At 36.9% G+C, this 19,020-nt stretch overlaps 1 protein-coding gene and 1 long non-coding RNA gene across 2 annotated transcripts in view; both read left to right on the top strand.

Annotated features, from left to right (window-relative positions):
* egln1a (egl-9 family hypoxia-inducible factor 1a) overlaps positions 1-4,696 on the top strand; it is a 29,145-nt gene extending 24,449 nt beyond the window's left edge. The window contains exons 3-5 of the mRNA XM_084391291.1: positions 1,268-1,404; positions 1,508-1,575; positions 4,057-4,696. Coding sequence (XP_084247417.1) covers positions 1,268-1,404; positions 1,508-1,575; positions 4,057-4,112 — 261 coding nt within the window. The 3' untranslated portion in view covers positions 4,113-4,696. The remainder of the gene's footprint in view (positions 1-1,267; positions 1,405-1,507; positions 1,576-4,056) is intronic.
* A 2,235-nt stretch (positions 4,697-6,931) lies between these two features.
* Positions 6,932-17,204, top strand: LOC311279659. The gene is made up of 3 exons (XR_014625576.1): positions 6,932-7,353; positions 8,049-8,227; positions 16,869-17,204. It is a non-coding gene; the product is annotated as an uncharacterized lncRNA (long non-coding RNA).
* The last annotated feature ends 1,816 nt before the right edge of the window (positions 17,205-19,020 follow it).

The raw sequence follows: 19,020 nt of genomic DNA, 5'->3' as shown, positions 1-19,020 counted from the left end.
GTTCTTTTTCAGTGATTGGTAATTCGAGAGAGGTAATTTGCTCCGGGTTGAGTTTTGGTAGAATGGTGTTATCGAGGAATTGGTTTATGTCTTCTTGATTTGGGTCCAGATCAGATGAGTATAATTTTGTATAGTATTCTTCAAATATTTTGTTTATCTCAATAGGTGAATTGGTTAGCTTCCCTGCTGAGTTTGTAATGGATGTTATAGCTGTTTTTTCTTTATTTCTTTTAATTTGACTGGCTAAATATTTTCCGGATTTATTGCTATGGTGAAAAGTTTCATGACGAAGTCTGTGAATCAGAAACTGGTTTCTTTTGTTTATTATTTCATTAAGCAAGAATTTATTTTTTCTTAATTCTTTATAAATGGTTTTCGATTGGCTATTTGCGTGTAGAATTTCTAATTTTTTTATTTTTTCTTCCAGTTGGACTTCTTTTTCTTTTTCCTTCTTTTTTTTATGGACTGAATATGATATGATTTTCCCCCGCAATACTACTTTCCATGTTTCCCAGAGCAGTGATGCTGGCGACTTTGGAGAGTCATTTATTTCAAGGAAGGATGTCCACTCTCTCTTGAAGTAGCTGTCAAATTCTGGATCTTTCAAGAGAGACATGTTAAAACGCCATCTGGTGGGGTGCTTCTGTATTTTAGGTGGGTTCCATGTGAGAGTTACCGGAGAATGGTCACTAATAGTGATGGGATGAATTTTGGTTTCTATGATATTTGGTATGATTGAGTTACTGGTTAAAAAGAAATCAATGCGGGAGTAGGTTTGGTGGACATTAGAATAGAAAGTGTATTCTCTGGCAAGTGGGTGTTGTAGCCTCCAACCATCGCCAAGACCAAAATCACTCATGAACTGTTTTATTGTTTTGGAGGACTGCCAGGATTTGCCTTTATGTTTTGACCTGTCCAATGATGGATTGATTACAGTGTTATAGTCTCCCCCTATAATTATTGGACCGCTGGAAAGGTTTGAAAGAGAGGAAAAGAAATTTGAAAAGAAGGAGGGATCGTCAGAATTTGGTCCATAAATATTGCCAATTGTGATTGGATTATTGTTGATTGAAATGTTAATAATGATAAAACGGCCTTCAGGATCTGAAATGGTTGTATGGTGGTTAAATTGTAATTTTTTGTTTAATAATATGCACACTCCTCTTTGTTTTGAATTATAGTAGGAGGAAAAACAGTGGTTAAAATGTGTAGTTTTTAAGCTGTTTTGTGTAGCTCATACATGTTTGATGTTATTCTGTGTCTTTAGGATCACGGAGGCATACTGCGGATATTTCCAGAGGGAAAAGCTCAGTTTGCGGACATCGAACCCAAATTTGACCGCTTGCTTTTATTCTGGTCTGACAGACGAAACCCTCACGAGGTCCAGCCTGCGTACGCTACAAGGTATTCATGCACAAACACACACACACACACACATCATGCAGTTTCATCTTTGTCTAGTCATTTTTTCCCCTTTATAACTCATAAACTTCTCCTGTGTTTAAAGATATGCCATTACCGTGTGGTATTTTGATGCTGATGAGCGGGCGAGAGCTAAAGAGAAGTACCTCACAGGTAATTTCACCCAAAAATAAAAAACTGTAATTATTCGCTCACCCTGAAGTCGTTCCAAACCTGTATGCTGTTATTAAAGAGGATGTTTGAGCAGCATATCTTTTAAATATAACAACAGTTCAGAGTCAGCACGTCTGTCGAGCTCCAAAAGGACCATATCGTTTTTGTAAAATGAGTCTGTACAGTTGTAAAGTCTTCTGAAGTCATATGATAGATTTGTGTGAGGAACAGACTGAAATTGAATTCATTATTCTCACAATATCTTCTTCTCCGCCTTCAAATCTTGTTCTCTATCCTGAATATTCAAAATGAGAACATGATTTGGTGTGAAAATCAATTTCAAGTGCCATAACTCTTTAATATTAATAACCCTTTGGTGCTCTTCGTTAATTTTTGACTGAAAAATGCAACTTTTTATTTAATTTTTTACTTGATCAGAATGGTATGAAACTTGGTAAAGGCTTTGGCGCTTGCTGTTTGATCACACACACAAAAATCATGGTCATGATTCAAAAAGGTTAAATATTCCTGAAAAAAATAGTCACACTTGTATTGTTCGCGGTCAAAAATAAGTGCATTTCATCTAGTGGAAGCGTTTGGTACTGCGGCCAAACAAATGGCTTTGATTTTCTCGCAGTTTTAGAGTAAAACATGTTTTGGAAAATATATATTTAATATAAAAATTGAAAATATTATGCATTTTTCATCACAAACATACAATTATATAACTTTAAGTTCTCTTTTTTTCACTTCAGCGATAATCTGTCAAGTGTCGTCTTTAAAAAGAGACCAAACTTCAGTCTGTGATCCAAAGCATTCAAGATTTACGACAGTTTAAGTTGGAAATTTCATTTTCAGGTCTATTCTCAAAAAGTGAATAAATGGATTATAACTACTGCATAAATATAATTTATTACCATAAAATCCCTTAAAAATACAACATATTAAATATAAAGATTATAGCATGAGCATATTCTACATCCCTTAATCACCCAATATCTAAACTTAACAACTACCTTTCTAACTATTAATAAGCAGTAATTAAGAGTTTATTGAGGTAAAAGTCGTAGTTAATAGTGAGAATTGGACCCTAATCTAAAGTGTGACCAGAAATGTTTTCAGTGACTTTTGACCGCCAAGCGAAGAGCATCAGAGGGTTAAAAATGTGTTGAATATTTTGAAGCGTATTGCGTAGTTGTGTTTGGAGTCAGTTGTTTTATTTGCAATAATCGTGTAATGAAACATGACAAATTGTGCCGATATCATTTTTGGCCAGGCTGTCATTCAAAGAAATTATGAACACATGCAACAACAAGAGAGAATCAACGAAATATTAATATTTGATTATGTTGTAGTCAATGTATGCTTTTTCCTGTGAGCTTCTTTTTTTTTTTTTAAATCTACATTATTTTATTGCTTTTCTTCTTCTTCTTATCATTGCATAGTAAAATAAAACCTGTAGCTCTACCTGGCTTCTTTGCCAAATCATTTTGTCAGATAAATACCTTAACCAAGTTTAGTGTTTTGTTCTTCCCTCATTTAAAATAATTTGCTCATATTTTGATGGTTTAATCAAACTTGTAGAGTCATTAAAAACAAATATCCCCTCCGGACGTCACTTTTAGCCACTACTGTATGTTATTTGAGAGCTTTGAGGATAGAAGATTATCAGGAAATAATTACTTAAACTTCCTCACAGAAAGCGTCATGTGCTTATTTAGTTTGAAGATAAAGGGGTGGTATAATGCCCTTTTCACAAGATGTAAAATAAGTCTCTGATGTCCCCAGAGTGTGTATGTGAAGTTTTAGCTCAAAATACCCCACAGATATTTGTATATAGCATGTTAAAATGGTCACTTTCTGAGGGTGAGCAAAAACTCACCGTTTTATGTGTGTCCCTTTAAATGCAAATGAGCTGCTGCTCCCGGCACAGGGGGCGGAGCTTCAATAGCTTGTGTCCTTTTACATCACACACACATGCACTGAAAATTTCAATGTTTATGTTCAAACCGGAGTCAGAAAGATGGAGAGACTCAAGAAGAAGTGACAACATGTAGAAGCAACAGGACATTTCTGAATGGTTAGTTGATGAATTTATGTAGCTGATGTGTAGTATCTTCTTGTCATTGATTAGCATATTCTGTCTTGATAATCTATAAATCGTGTTCAGGGGGCGGGGTTTATGTAAATTTAGGGTTGGTGATGTCACTAACCCGGGAGGAATGTGGTGTAGTCTCTACCAGCCGTTTGTTGTAGTCCTTAAAAAGCCATTTCTTTAAAAGCAAATATCTCCCTTTGCTTTGAACTTTGAGCGTCGTAACTTTGCAGATGTTGTTTATGCTCAAACAGCAACATTACACACTAACTAAAGTTAAAAAAGTCAAATCATAATCAACCACCCCTTTAAAATAGAAATTGTGTCAAACTCTGAGGATGAATGTAAAGGGTAAATTCTTTCCTCCTGGTTTTCTTTTTGTGCAGGTGCTGGTGAAAAAGGAGTGAAGGTGGAGCTAAACAAGCCGTCTGAACCAAGCTAATCAAAGTGCCATTAATCCGGACTTTTCCTGGTTACACGCTGCGTGGAAAAAGAAGAAGAGGGATTCGGAAAAGGCAGCGGGTGTCCGTGACGAAGCAAGAGAAGGAGAGGAGGATTGAATTAATAGAGTTTTAAAACTGCAGAATTCAACCAGAGTTCCTGGAAAACCAGCTAACTTTGAATATGACGATTGAATTTTACTTTTAAAAAAGGTACAGTACTCTGGATTCATTCTCATGTGACTGGAGTCACAGTGCTTCGGAGGAATGTTTCAAAGTTAAAAGGAGAAATCTTTTTTTTTTTTGCCTTTGGATCTGGGACGAGTTTCTGCATTTCGACCTGATCGTTATGAATCGAGTCGCACATCTATGCATGTTCTTTCTCATAACCACTGATCAGATTGTCTGTTCGTACTGAAACGCACCCAATGCCAGCGAGGTAGTGGACTTTCGGCATGTGTATTCTGGCAGATGCATCATGGGAATGTCATCTGCAATCCTACAGCTTAACTTGGTTACATGCACAGGGCCATGACCTGCAAGTTATTGTTTAAATTCATTGAAATAAAAGCCTGTTTGCATTTTACACATTGTTGCATTTGTAAATATTCTCAAACAAGGTGTGATTTTGCTTATTTTTCCTGCTGTCGGTTATACTCGTGTGCTTGAGCGCTTAAATATTTGATATTTCACCATCAGCTGCTGCACAATAACAGCTCTTTTACTAATCAAAACACAAAATATTCATTTCAGATCAAAATCAACAAAGTTGGTGTTTTAGATATGGAATAAATGACAGAATATTAACTGGACTGGTTTTTGTAACCATCTACAGCATTTAACAGGCTGATGTACACAAAAACGTGAGATTCAAGGAGACTTAGTCACACTTGTATTGTTCGTGGTCAAAAATAAGCGCATTTCATCTAGTGGAAGCGTTTGGTACTGCGACCTAACAAAATCATAATGAAAGCTCACTTTTTTCAGAAATCAATCTCAAATTTGGAACACAACTTGTTTGGGTTTATGACTTTGATTTTCTCGCAGTTTTAGAGTAAAACATGTTTTGGAAAATATATATTTAATACAAAAATAGTATGCATTTTTCATCACAAACATAAAATTATATAACTTTAAGTTCTCTTTTTTTCACTTCAGCGATAATCTGTCGAGTGTCGTCTTTAAAAAGAGACCAAACTTCAGTCTGTGATCCAAAGCATTCAAGATTTACGACAGTTTAAGTTGGAAATTTCATTTTCAGGTCTATTCTCAAAAAGTGAATAAATGGATTATAACTACTGCATAAATATAATTTATTACCATAAAATCCCCTAAAAATACAAAATATTAAATAAAAAGATTATAGCATGAGCATATTCTACATCCCTTAATCGCCCAATATCTAAACTTAACAACTACCTTTCTAACTATTAATAAGCAGTAATTAAGAGTTTATTGAGGTTAAAGTCGTAGTTAATAGTGAGAATTGGACCCTAATCTAAAGTGTGACCAGAAATGTTTTCAGTGATTTTTGACTTTATATGCCTCATCTGATCTCGGCTCTTTTACGGCTCTTTAGGGAAATAAGGAACAACAGATGGAAAATGGCTAAACTCTGCCGCCTTGTGGCAAATACAGTATGTACATTCATAAATCAGGTGAGAAAATCTACAACCATGGTAAAATACCCCGTGAAAACAGATATCTAGGGTTTAATTTGTACTTTTAGTTATAAAAGATAGTAAGTAATTTAAGAATTCTTAAACATTGAACAAATGCAGTCTATCTAACAGTAATATTCAGGTAAAAATATTACATGAATAAAGTCATCGATTGTAAAACAAATCATTCCATCACAATTGGATGTCTGAAAAATAATTTATTTTCTTTTTTACAATTCAGATTAAAGCAATAATATGTAAGATTTTTATTATCCCTGGTTTCCGCTCGTACTGTCATAGTAACCATGGCGACAGACGTGGACAACTGCGTTACTGTCTAGCGGCGCGCTCGCGCTGTTGTTTCGTTCAAACATTATGGATCATGGCAAGCAGACTTTGGGACAAAAGGAGAACTAAAACGAGGATCAATACCAGCGTGGCGTTTTCGAGATGCCGAGAGCTAGCGTCCGCGGCTAACTTCGACTTGACAGGGACGCCACTCTTGCATGTACTTTATTAGACAGGTGAGCAAATGTACATAAAACTAATCAGTGTTATATAGCTCAACATGATGAAATGCTAGAATATGATCAGTATGTTATTCTAATGTTGATCTAGCTTAATGCTAGTCTCATTCAGCCAACAAACTAACACATACAATAACATTCAACACACTCAAATGCAGTTTAGTGTGATAGTGTAGAGCAAGTGAAACAGCGCTGCGTTCCCTCACAAGTTTCATTCGTCTAATAAACTGCCCTGTGTGAGTGTTATTCAGCACTTGTGGGTAAGTTAGTTCGGTGGAATGAAATGTCCTCATTCCTTTATATCCGCGGGACTCGCGTGTGGCGCTGAGATCTGTCTCTCATTAGCACTCGCGCCCTGCTTCATACCAGTCATGTTAAAAACATCAATGTATTCACTCATCCATAAACATTATTATCATCGGCATCACGACAAGTTCCATAATTCCGCTTATGCGTCATCAACCGACGTCTTTGTTATTGTAAGAGGTTAGCGACCCCTAGCGGCGGAAAAAAATTTACATATTGTAGCTTTAATGAGCTCTGCCAGGAAGAAAAATGTAATTTATCTATTATATTTCTTCAGTTTAGATTCAGATACTGATAATTAAATGATAAAACAGAAATAATCCTGGACAGTACATTATTATGTAGGCTATTCATTTACCAATTGTTTCCATAACTATCCATAATAAACCAAAATTATCAATATGGTTCTCTTACGCTATACAGAGAGCTTATATTTGGCAGTATTTTCCTGAATCTCTGAGGTGACACAATTTCACTGTATCTGTGTATTTACTTAGTAAAAGCCCAGGATAGAGAGGTTGAGTGAATGTAGCGTGGACTCTGATCCACACACACTCCTATTCTAGAGCTGGACACTCCCGGGAGATTCATCTCCACGCTTTTGTTCCTGAATAAACATCTGGAGGGAGAGCAGAATCATGTCCAGGACTGATCAGACTCCTCAGCGTGTTTCTTCCGGAGATACGGACACACCAGCACTACGACCCCAGTCCACCTCCCAGTAACACTCTCTCTACCAGAGGTGGACAGTAAGTACATTTACTTGAGTACTGTACTTAAGTACACTCTTTGAGTATCTGTACTTTACTTGAGTATTATTTTTTACTTTAACTTCACTACAAATATCATACTTTTTACTCCACTACAATTCGGTCAAGGTCCTTGAGTGGAAAGTGGTAACGTCAGTCAGTGGATGATTTTGGTTGGAAATGAAAGTCGGATTGACGTCAATCTGACGGTGGATTCTGACATCAACCCGATTTTTATTTTCAACGTTGGGTTTGGTCTTCTAAATGCGAATTTTGTCATTGTTTTGGAGCACACTAGCTTATAGATAACAGTAATGCTAACAATATTCATACTAAAAGCCAAGAAACTTTAAGTAGGGCACTATTTGAGGGAACAGCCATTTGGGTGTCGAAACCATTGTGGACGTTATTGAGTGACTTATTCAATCTCACATTCAATCCCACTACTGGAAATACATGTGATATTGATATGAGGGTATGCAGGCATAGATTCAGAGGCATAAGGTACTGTAAGTATTACATACAATAATAAAACAATGCATTGACATTTACTTTTTACTTTTGATACTTAAGTACTTTTAAAAACGAGTACTTCTGTAAAAATCGGTCTTTACAACTCTGCTTGTAACGGAGTAATATTTGACCAGTAGTATCTGTACTTTCACTCAAGTAAGGAAGTTGTGTACTTTGTCCAGCTCTGCTCTCTACACAACACCTGAACCCACCGATCCAATTGGTGCGGATGATCGGGATCCGGCGGTCCCGTATGAGTGCTGGTAATCACTGTGTTCCCATCAGACAGAAGGAGGGCGTTATGCGTCGGGTTTGGATCCAGAGTGAACCGACGGAAATCTAAAGAACAAATGCATGCACTGTAAATACAATTTTTGTCTTTTAGTAACTTGGAGGCTTTGAGGAAATGAAACTGAGCCTTAGTGCTTGAAGGGATAGTTCACCTAAAAATGGAAAATCTGTCAAAAACTTATTTTCTTCTGCTGAACTGAAAAAAGAAATTTTGAAGAATAAATGTTTGGGTTAACTATCTCTATCCCTTTAATGATTGATAGATAGATATAGTACATATATTTTAGAGTGATGATATCAAATATACAGACCCTCGGGACAGAATATTGTCCAAAGCAGGAGGAAAAGGAGCATTTACGCAAAAAGCTCCTGATTGGAGCAACTTCCATTTTTATTACAGATATTTTTGCGTCAGTTTCCCATGAAGTGTTGATTTTGTTCTCTTGAACACATGCGATGGAAACACTGCTTTATTCGCTGATGTTTTATGCGATATTCCAAGTTAAATTTGCAACCTGGGATGGAAACAGCTAATGATAGAGTCGTATGTTTTATCTTGATGTTTATTGCGTCATGCCCCATTTTGTTGGTGATATAGGCTAATAGTATGAATATAATAGTATGAAAATACATATTTTTTGTGCACAAATTTTCCTCAAAATGTATTAAACATATTTGGAACAATGTTATTTCAGTAACACTGTTAGTCTGTTAAGTGAACGTAAAGAGTTGAGAAAGAAACCGGATGCGTATCATTATATTGGATCTGTGCATTCGCTCTTAAAGTGACAGTAGCCTATAAATCCCTGCTGCCGTCTGTCATTAACGTTAATCAAACAACAAAACACAGCTTTAACAAAGATTAATCTGTACAGTGAACGCTATAGTGTTATTTAATATCATTAAAAAGTCTAATATTAATACAGTTATAAACTGCTTTTCTCAAGGCAAACCGGGAGCTTCTTCAGATCCTTCAACAGGCGAAAGATCGTAGATTAATCTAAGAGACGTAGACGCTCTCCTGAGAACAACTTCCATGAGAATACTATAGCTATGTTTCCATCCACCTATTTTCATGCAGATTTTGGGATATTACATGAGAAAACACTGGATGTTCTTGAACACATGCGATGGAAACTGCTTTATTCGCAGATGTTTTATGCGATATTCCAATATTGCGTACAAGTTAAATTCACAACCTCAGATGAAAACAGCTAATGATAGACTAGTATGTTTTATCTTGATGTTTATTTGGTCGTGCCCCATTTTGCTGGCGTTCCTACATTTATTTATCAGTTATTATATACTTCCCATTTAATGTTGTAAAATTCAGTTTCAGCTGTGCATGAAATGCAGGAGCTAGAATTGAAGACTAAAACATGCTAATTCGTGCTAGCAATGTGTTAACTCATATTAGCAATCTGTTAGCGAGATGATAATTCATCTTAACAAATTGTTAAGACACACCGGACAGATGAACTGGTCCTCAAACACTGAAATACTGAAATCTGCCATTTTACAGAACAGTTTAGTTTCTATTTCTCTCTGCTGGAAGGTTTATATCTTCTCGAATGCAGGGTGAGGCTTATTCACAGTTTTACTGTATGATATACTGTCAGAGTTTATAGTAACATTATCTTATCTTCTCTAACAGTATCATAAGGAAGCGGAGTAAGAAAAAAAAAGCATAATAAATAGAAATCTGTCGTTTTAATGTATTAACAAGCCAGATCTTTGTTCCTTATGACAAATTCAACAAAGCTAACAAATGTGATGATGCAGCTATGGAAGAAAAATAATGTCAAATGTTCCCCCTAAAAATGCAAGCACTGTTAATGCAATGGGCTTTTTTGTTGTTTTTGTTTCAAATACATTTGTCATTATTTTACTTCCGTATGCATCATGAAAATTTTGAGTATTTAACATTATCTTCTATTGTAACTAGAAATTTTCATCAAAGAATGTTATTAGTCATGCAACTGAGGGTTAAGAGTTAAAAGTATTTATAGATGATGACAACATTGTGTTTATTATCATAACCACTGCATGTTTGTGGTGTCACCAGCAGGTGGCGCTGCTGAACTGCAGATCAATCTGAAACCTTTTAAATAACCTCATTCCTCCCATTAGAAAACCTTGTGAACCTCTCAGAAAGGATTTTGGATTAGTCAATGAGATGCACATAAACTAACATAACAAACAAGAATATTTTCATTGAAACTCACACAAATATATACAGGTTATATTTTGACATAGACTCACATTTATAAATGTTGAATAATAAAAAAAAAACAATAGATACAATGCAATAGTTGTGTACGTACTTTCAGTGCTTGGCCTCTATTAATACAATACATTTTACTAGAAAATGAGCTTCATTTGCATTGTATTGTTGGGTTCTGTTGTGTCACATCAGTAATTTATGCCTTTATGCTAATATACGGTAACAAGGGGAATGCATTTCTTTATGAATTCCGTTTCTAACCCGGTGACTTAAATCACAATAATAAATGTTATTTTTTGATTGAGAGAAAATTCTCTGTATTCATATTTGTTGTCTTGTTGGCGACAAGCGCTGTTTACAAGCTCCTAAATAAGTCAAAAATGTGCCACTGGTGGGTAAATACTGAAATACGCCTGGAATCATCTCTTGGTTTGGTTTATTCTCTTCAGAACGGTTACAAAACAGCATTTTATGAATGATTTTCAAAGTGAATTTATCAAAGTGAAAACCTCAAAGATCTTTTTTTATTTTATTTTTTTTAACCTTTTATGTTCATCACTCTATTTGTGTTCTATAAGAAAAACGCAGAGATGTCTGTGAACATTTGAGCAATGATGCATTCACATTACATTTGCATAATAATGCATATTATTATTATAGCAACGTGTATTAGCAAAAGCACTTAACGCCAAATAGAAAGTAAAAGCAGATTTACTGCTTCTTTAATATTGCCAGCAGAATCAAAAATCATTGCAAACACATTGTTAATATTTAATATATCTATAGATTCAAGTCAAGTGCTTTAATTAAATCACAATAATTGGAATTATTCGACATAGAATTGTCAGTATTTATATTTGCTTCTGAAGCATCATGAACCTGTGTGTGAAGTTTGAGTGTGTGTAGAAGAGAATCACTGATGATGATGATCGCATCCGCTTCAGACCTCAGACGCCACTATTGATTTTCATTGTTCACAGTCCGAGAGCTGTCCATTATGTCTGAAAGCTCTAGAAGAAAATCAATGTCAAAGTGAGTTTCACACGGGACTGAGTGAGGAGGGTTAACAACATTACTGTATCTCAAAAGAACTGACCCATAAAAGGTAAAGATGTAAAACTGCAAATGTCCATCAATTCAATAGTGCTAGTTTAGAAATATGAGGTCAAATCCAGATGTCACTGGGCAGGTTTTCTATAGAAGTATTTTGTGCACGTTTATTTTCAAGACCATATTCAGACATATATTTTCCTCTCCACGTGTTCTCAAAAACATGCATAAATATCTTTATGCAAAACATATCCAATTTCAGGATGAGATGTGACTTCACCTAAGTAGTTTGCAGCAACAGCCTAAACTGACATTTAATGTTAGGTTGCACAGTCAGCTTTTTATTTCAAGTGCACCAGAATTGGACACAGGGGGGCAATGTTGATCTAGCGTTTAAAATCAATATCAGACCTGGGAAATAGCGACGATAACATCAAGTAAATCCTCTTTCAGTTTCAGTTAGATTTGGAATATTTTCTCGTAGCCTATATATCATTTAGATTTCTGACCAACTCAAGAAACCCTGAATTTAAGATGTTAGTACAGATAGCTTATGCTACAAATGTCCTCTAAAACCAAAACACAGTGAAAAAGTTTATGCGTTTCATTGGGTTTCACTCATATGTGCAGCATTGAACTCTTGAATGCATCTGGGTGGCAGACGTTAAGGTGTTTATCATGAGTGAGCATTTTCCATAATTCATTGGGCTCTGGTCAATTATTGCTTGCATGGTCAGAATCCAGTGATCAGCAGTTGTAATTACCTCTGACGGCTTCAGAAGAGATGATGATGGAAATGGCTCCATGATGCATTGCTCTGGTCTGAAGGTTGCAATGCACAGCAGTAAGACATGAATGAACGATCGCGCTCTGTTCCCGCGATCTGCCTTGTGAAAAAGAAGTAAATATGAATGGAAATAATATACTTTAAAAGAATAACCTTTAGTGCAAACTGAATCTAATGTTTTCCGACACTTTATTGCATGTTAGTTGCAATTAAAGGTGCTCTAAGCGATATTGGGTGACGTCACTTCTTGTTGACGTTCGAAGTATTGTCAAACAAAACGGAGGCTAGCTCGACCCTCCCTCCTCCTCCTCATCCCCTCCCCCTCGTGCATCCTGAAACAGTCATGAACCATTTAGAAAAAAACAAAATGGATTTACACACGTCCAGCAAAAACAGAGCCAGCTGAATGTCGGATTGGAAGCCTTTTTGCCAGTCGGAGTTCTCACCACCTTTTGAACGCTTTTCCGATGTAAATTCGGGACTTCGCGTTCCTTCTCCTTTTCCCTATTCTTTGTTATTTGTTCATCGGAACGTCGTCTCTTTGGTCGTGTGTCGGCCATATCAAAATTCTCAAGAATATACTATTTTAACGTTAGTCGCTGTCGTTGTCTAGGACATCTCTCCTCTAGCTAACTTCCCTCTTCATGCTTCTCTCTCCTCCACACCCCACACCCCCCTTCATGTGCACACGCACTAACCCCCCCACCCCCACCCCCAAATCATTCTTGTCGGTTATTGGCTGGAACACTGTTTGTTATGTTTCGTGGTCCAGGCTGGGCCAGTTTGTTTTTCTTACCGTTTGTGGAGCCTGGGCTGTCTTCAGAGACCACGTTTTTTTACAGTGTGTTCAGGGGACAGGCAGCTAGTGGATAGCGAGGAGATATTTGCTGGATGTGTAGGAATTTGCCCCTTGTAGTTTTATCCTAAAATAATTTTATCCCTTAAAACTCATCTTTGATCACCAAAATGACATATTTAAATGTTTTTTCCTTGAAAAAAAATCCTTCATGCCTTAAAATAGCTTGAATGTAACTCGACACCCTTGCCTCATTTATTATACGCGGTGCTATGAATATGCAAATGAGCCCTGCCTCCACTCACTCACACCAGGGGCACGTTCAAGCTCAAACCGGTGCGCAACGTTTTTCTACAGTTCCCGGGTTGAACGACATGTTTCCTAGAAAGGTGTGCAATTGGGTTTGAGATACATTTTCTCTTTATTTGGTGGGCAATCAGCAGCAACATGTATATAAGCTAAACCACGCGGTATTAAAGAGACAATGGGTCCAAGTAAAGTCGTTTACAGGTATACGCAACAATTGAAGATATTAGAAGACATGTTTGTCGTAAGAGTTTTATGGTAAAAATATAGCATATCAACAGTGATTGGCAATAATGATAAGCCTAATACTCACAATAAAAACAATAAGGTCATATAGATCATAACACAGTCTCAGAGGTAAGAAGTGGATTATCCTTCACCTGAGATGTTTGTCTTTTCTTCCTGAAATGCGAGGCAAATGTTGGATCACAATAATTAGGAACCACAATTTTCCACAAATCCCTTCACTCGATTGGGATGTTCTCTTTGATTCTGGACGGCAAGGTCAGTGACTGTAACATCGAGCGTATTTTGCAATATTAAACACGTATTTATACCGATTTCATCACGCTCCAAAACTTCTTCAAAAAGAGCACAAATAATGGCCTTCTCAGCTGCCGTAGTTGCAACTCTTGCGTCATCAGAACAGGGTGTTCAACGCACCACCGTTTCCGTTTTAAAAACATTTTGTCGGGGCTGAACGCAGCTCAGAGATCCACTCGTTGACGATCACACGCTGATCTGATTGGTTACAAGGTAGTTTGTGACGTCAGAAACACCAGCGATTTCAAACCGTGTTTTTGAGACTGTCTTTGGTTCACTGCAGTTTTAAGGAGGAAATACTCATCAATGGTGTCGACTTATGAATTAATGAATTTAATAAAACATATTAAAAACACCACATAGACATATAAGCAACATTAAAAGCTGAGAATCAAAATCCAATTTGATCAACGTGTGATCGTCAACGAGTGGATCTCTGAGCTGAGTGAGTGAGTGAGTGGAGGCGGGGCTCAATTGAATACTCATAGAACCGCGTATACTAAATGAGGCAAGGGTGTCGTCGAATTACATTCAAGATATTTTAAAGCATGAAGAATTTATTTCAAGGAAAAAAAAAGTTTAAATATGTCATTTTGGTGATCAAAGATGAGTTTTAAGGGATACAATTATTGGGGGACTTTCAGTGGTGTTTTAGTTAATAAATACTACATTATCTGTAACTTTGGCATGGATTTTAGCGTATGCACGTTATAAATGAGGCCCATAGTGTTTTGTAAGAGAGCTTTGACCTGTTTGAACCCACAGTGACAAATGTGAAGGACAACCGTGTGCAAATATTGAGCAGATTCCTGTGTTTTAGGCACGCTGAGTTCCTCTGCTTGAACTGCTCTGAAGTAACAGACAGATCCTAAAAACACACACACCGGCGTGCTCATAAAGCAGCACATTCACTGGAAATGCCGTGTAAGTGAGAACTTCTCCTCACCGGGTCAGCGGCTTCCATCGGTCCTCACTGAGCGTTCATGGGAAATCTGCTTAATGTGTTAATAAGTACTTTTCTAAAAATACCCTGCCGGCTGACAGAACCAATGATTCATGCATATTAAACTGCCACTGTGAATCTGAACCGGCGGGTCGCAGGTCTGTTCTGATGCCTCACAGAAACAATACTATACAAATAATACGTGCAACTAAACCACAGGTCTTTGATTTCAATGATTGTTTGATGCTGTTCCAAAAATCTTGTTATTGCATGCTTGATAATCTAAATTAGTGCAATATTTCAGCGTTTGCATATACAGTCAAACCAAAATGTATTCAGACACCTTCAACATTTCTCACATTATCACAGTTTATTCGCTATAGTTTAGAAAATGGTAATAAAATATGACCAGAACTCAGTTGATATTTCACTGGTTTTGTCCGTCCTTTTGTTAGACTGTCTCACAGATGAATATCTGTCAGCTGTTAAATTTAACTAAACAATTAGATAATACCAGTTTAGCTCAACCAATTACCAAGCAATGCTTCATTTTGTTCAGTCTGTGTGTAAAAAGAGCATTAGCAATTAAAGAAAAAACACTTTAGCAAAACATATTTTTTGGTCCCAAATTTTTTCAAATTTTACTGGTAGTCACTGTGTATGAAGACTTTTTGGGTATAATATGTCAGAATTTAGTTTATTTTGCTATCCGCACTTGCATAGATGAACTATAGTGTCCTGCACACAATAGTAAAAAAATATAAAACATATCTGTTTTTGGTTTGATTTTTATATGCATTACATCACGGGCATCATTTTCTTTTTGCAAATATTTCGCCTCTAATACAGTTAAATGAATATTATGCACAATGCTAGCTTTAAAATGAATCTTAGCAAAACAGAGTCGTCGTTGGCCTTTTCATAAATGTCTAAAAGTGTACTTTTTTGTGAGATAGATAACCTTTATTGTCATTATAAACATGTATAACGAAATTAGGTTTGTGTTGTTGTATAATCCGGCACTAAGGGAAGCACTTCCTAATTTCGTTATGCATGTTTATAATGAAAATAAAGGTAATCTATCTATCTATTTGAGACAAGAGAAGGGCTTTATGCATCTGCTCCATTTCAGCACATGTTCTTCTGAACGACCCATAGCCAGAATCAGCCGTGAACACTGGCTTCTGTGCTTCATGCGTTGGTTTCTGCCATGGAAACGCGTGACATTTCACAGGAGGGTCTGATTGTGCGAGCCGGTCTCCAGGATCAGCAAAGGTCTTTGTGCTTGGGAATGTTCTCCGGTCTGACGGATGAAAGAAGGCTCTTATTGGGAAAGCTGAAAGGTGAAGGATCTGCCTTTCACCGCCCTCCTTTAATTACCTCAATAACCTCCCGCAGACTGAGGAATGACTTCAGAGGGATTGATTCCTGGAAACACATGATACGAACATTCCCACTCTGTCCTGTGGATACACCTGGAATCTTCCGTTTTCATGTTAAATGGTTTACTTAATTCCATTAAATGGGAATGATTGTAATTTGGATCCAGAAGAATATAATCCTGCTACTGGATATAGTGACATTGGGAACACTTTACAATAAGGTTAAACGTTAGTAAATACAGTTGAAGTGGATCAAAAAAGGATCTTTTCCTAAGACAAGAACGAGTATTGTTCAAAATTCATGTTTCATTTTGATGAAAGGTTTTGATCCACTTCAAATGTTGACTACTGTACATAAACCTAATGGAACCTTAAAGTGATACTGTAACATTCTAAATTTTATTATTTTACGATTGGATCCAAATTATGACAGAAAATCAATCATTTAGGATTGTAACATGATCAAGACGTTTTGAAGATCCCTTAAAATAAACTAAAAAGTGCTTTATATCTTTTGCTATATGCGCTTCACAAATGCATCTAAATATAAAGTGATGAGTTTCGGAGATCAGCTGAGGAGGCGAGAGTGAAACCCAAATCCTTGTGAAAGTGATAATGAGCTTCATAATTATTTCATTAATGCTCTTCACGCTGTTTTTTTCCTCTTCCTTTTCTTCCAGCAGGATAGAGCAATACTGAAATTACGAGCCGCTATGACTCATCAGTTTTCGCCTCTGGATGAAAGTCACCGAATGATTCCAGTCATTTACACAGAGAAGCTGTTGGAACTCAAAAGGTCATTGGCATAATAATAGTATTTCCTGTCGGCATGATATTTGTTACTTTAACTCAACACCGGCCTGAGAAGAATGGTTACTTGATTTTTAACTATCTGCAAGCTTCAGTGAATTATGACGATTGGTAGTTCTTATGAGCTTGAAACGTGATTTTCACCAGAAGAAAATTAGCACATCAGAATTTTTTTGTTGTTGTTGGTGCAAATCGGTGTTATTATCCCAGACAGCAACATAGTGTCGGCCCAGATCCGGCCCATATCATGCGTGGGATCCACATGTACCAGATGTGGCCTGTGTCCGGGCCGACACTATGTTGCTGTTTGTGATAGAAAAACCACCAATTATAATCATAAAGGCCTTCAAATGGAGTTTGTGCACATGTGAACATATAGTCTAATTCAGTGGTTAAACTAGGTTAGTTTAAGGGTGCATGTTTTTTTCTTTTCTTTTTTTTCTTCTGTATTATACATGCCAGGCCAGTAGTTGGCGATGTCACTTTATAAAGAAATATTAAACCCCTATAGACTGAACACGTGATGTCACGATATTTTTCACGGAGTCGGTTTCAAAAACTTGCACTTTGAAACCCGTTTTCAAACGTTTTCCGTTTTCAAACGCATAAAAAGTGCATGAAAGGCAGGAGTTGCAGAAGCGAAGACTCAAAGATCTCGAAACTCAACTCTAATAGAAAAACATTTTCCTTCACACACATGTCCTGACTCCTCAAAAAAGACAAATAAACCCCTCTACTTCTTTGTATTTAAAGAAAATAAACCCCCAAATGAACTTTTCCCACACTTCTTTTAACACACGATCACTCTCAATAATCACACTATTCCTTCAACATTATAGCACTCGATTTTCACACTCTCTCACTCACACACTCTTGCTTTTGTCTTTACTGCAATTCCTCATTTTTTTCCCCCTCATAATTCCACATTTAAAGGCTCTCGGTAACCAGTAGCTTACCACCAATCTTCACTGATTAATCAACCCATATTAATTAACCCATTAGTCACCAAAAGAGTGAAAAAGGGTTAAGCCGAAAGATATAGGGTACATTTCACAACAACTATGTACTTTTTTTTTTTTCGTACAGACGACAACATTGTCAAAACGATCCCGTTCACATAGATCAGCGAAAAAACGACTGTTCAGTCCCTCAAACCGCTGTTGTCGTGTAAATGAACGGCCAAAACGCATAAAAAGTTTTCGGTTTTTAGTGGAAAACGGTGTTGTATAAACGGCCCCAGACTGTCAAACTGGGCAGGAATGATCATAATTATGTGCAAACAAGAGCTTTTACCATCAGTCATGGTTTATTTGCTGTGTTTCATCTCCTTCTGTATGTCCCACATGCCAACTCACAAAACCAATCCAATATCATGCAAGCCCCTCCACAGACTCGACCGATTTCATTCAGTTTCTTTAAAATTATTTACTCACTAACAATCCAAACCTGAAGTTACATTAAACACAAAAGGAGAACTTCTAAAACAGCTTTTTTTCTTCTTCTATGCAATGGCAACAAAACGACATGAGGACTAGTAGTACATTTTGGGGTTGAATTATTTCATCACATCAGAATAACCAGAGAGCTTATTTTAGTTCATCACTGTTGTAAAGCATTAATGGCTTTTACGGTTTACGCTGCCAAACCAGCGGTGAGTTTCATTGAGCTCCAGCAGGTTGAGTTGAATTGACAGATTCCTTCAGCCTGAGTCACCATGTAAACATCAGGGTTAATGAATAGCTCTTTCATAGTGTGGTATAAAGGCCTTTAATAACCTGACGTGTGTGTCGGCTGTTTTTAAACTCAGGGTGACCCGTTCTCTCGTCCAATCTCAGCTTTCTGTCGCTCAACGCCACAGACTCACGCCGTCCTTCACGTGTGACGCAGGAACTTCAACCTCTGGACACAGAAAACATCCATAAGACACGCCAAACTGGAAGAGAATCAACTTGTTTGGCCTGAGATCAGAGAAGCGTACATGTACAATAAAAACAAAGAGTCAGTTTAGAGAAAGACGTGCCT

Source organism: Rutilus rutilus (assembly GCF_951802725.1).
Source record: "Rutilus rutilus genome assembly, chromosome: 20".
NCBI classification, from domain to species: domain Eukaryota; kingdom Metazoa; phylum Chordata; class Actinopteri; order Cypriniformes; family Leuciscidae; genus Rutilus; species Rutilus rutilus.
The sequence above is the reverse complement of the archived record's forward strand: the minus strand, read 5'-3'. Positions and strand labels throughout refer to the sequence as shown.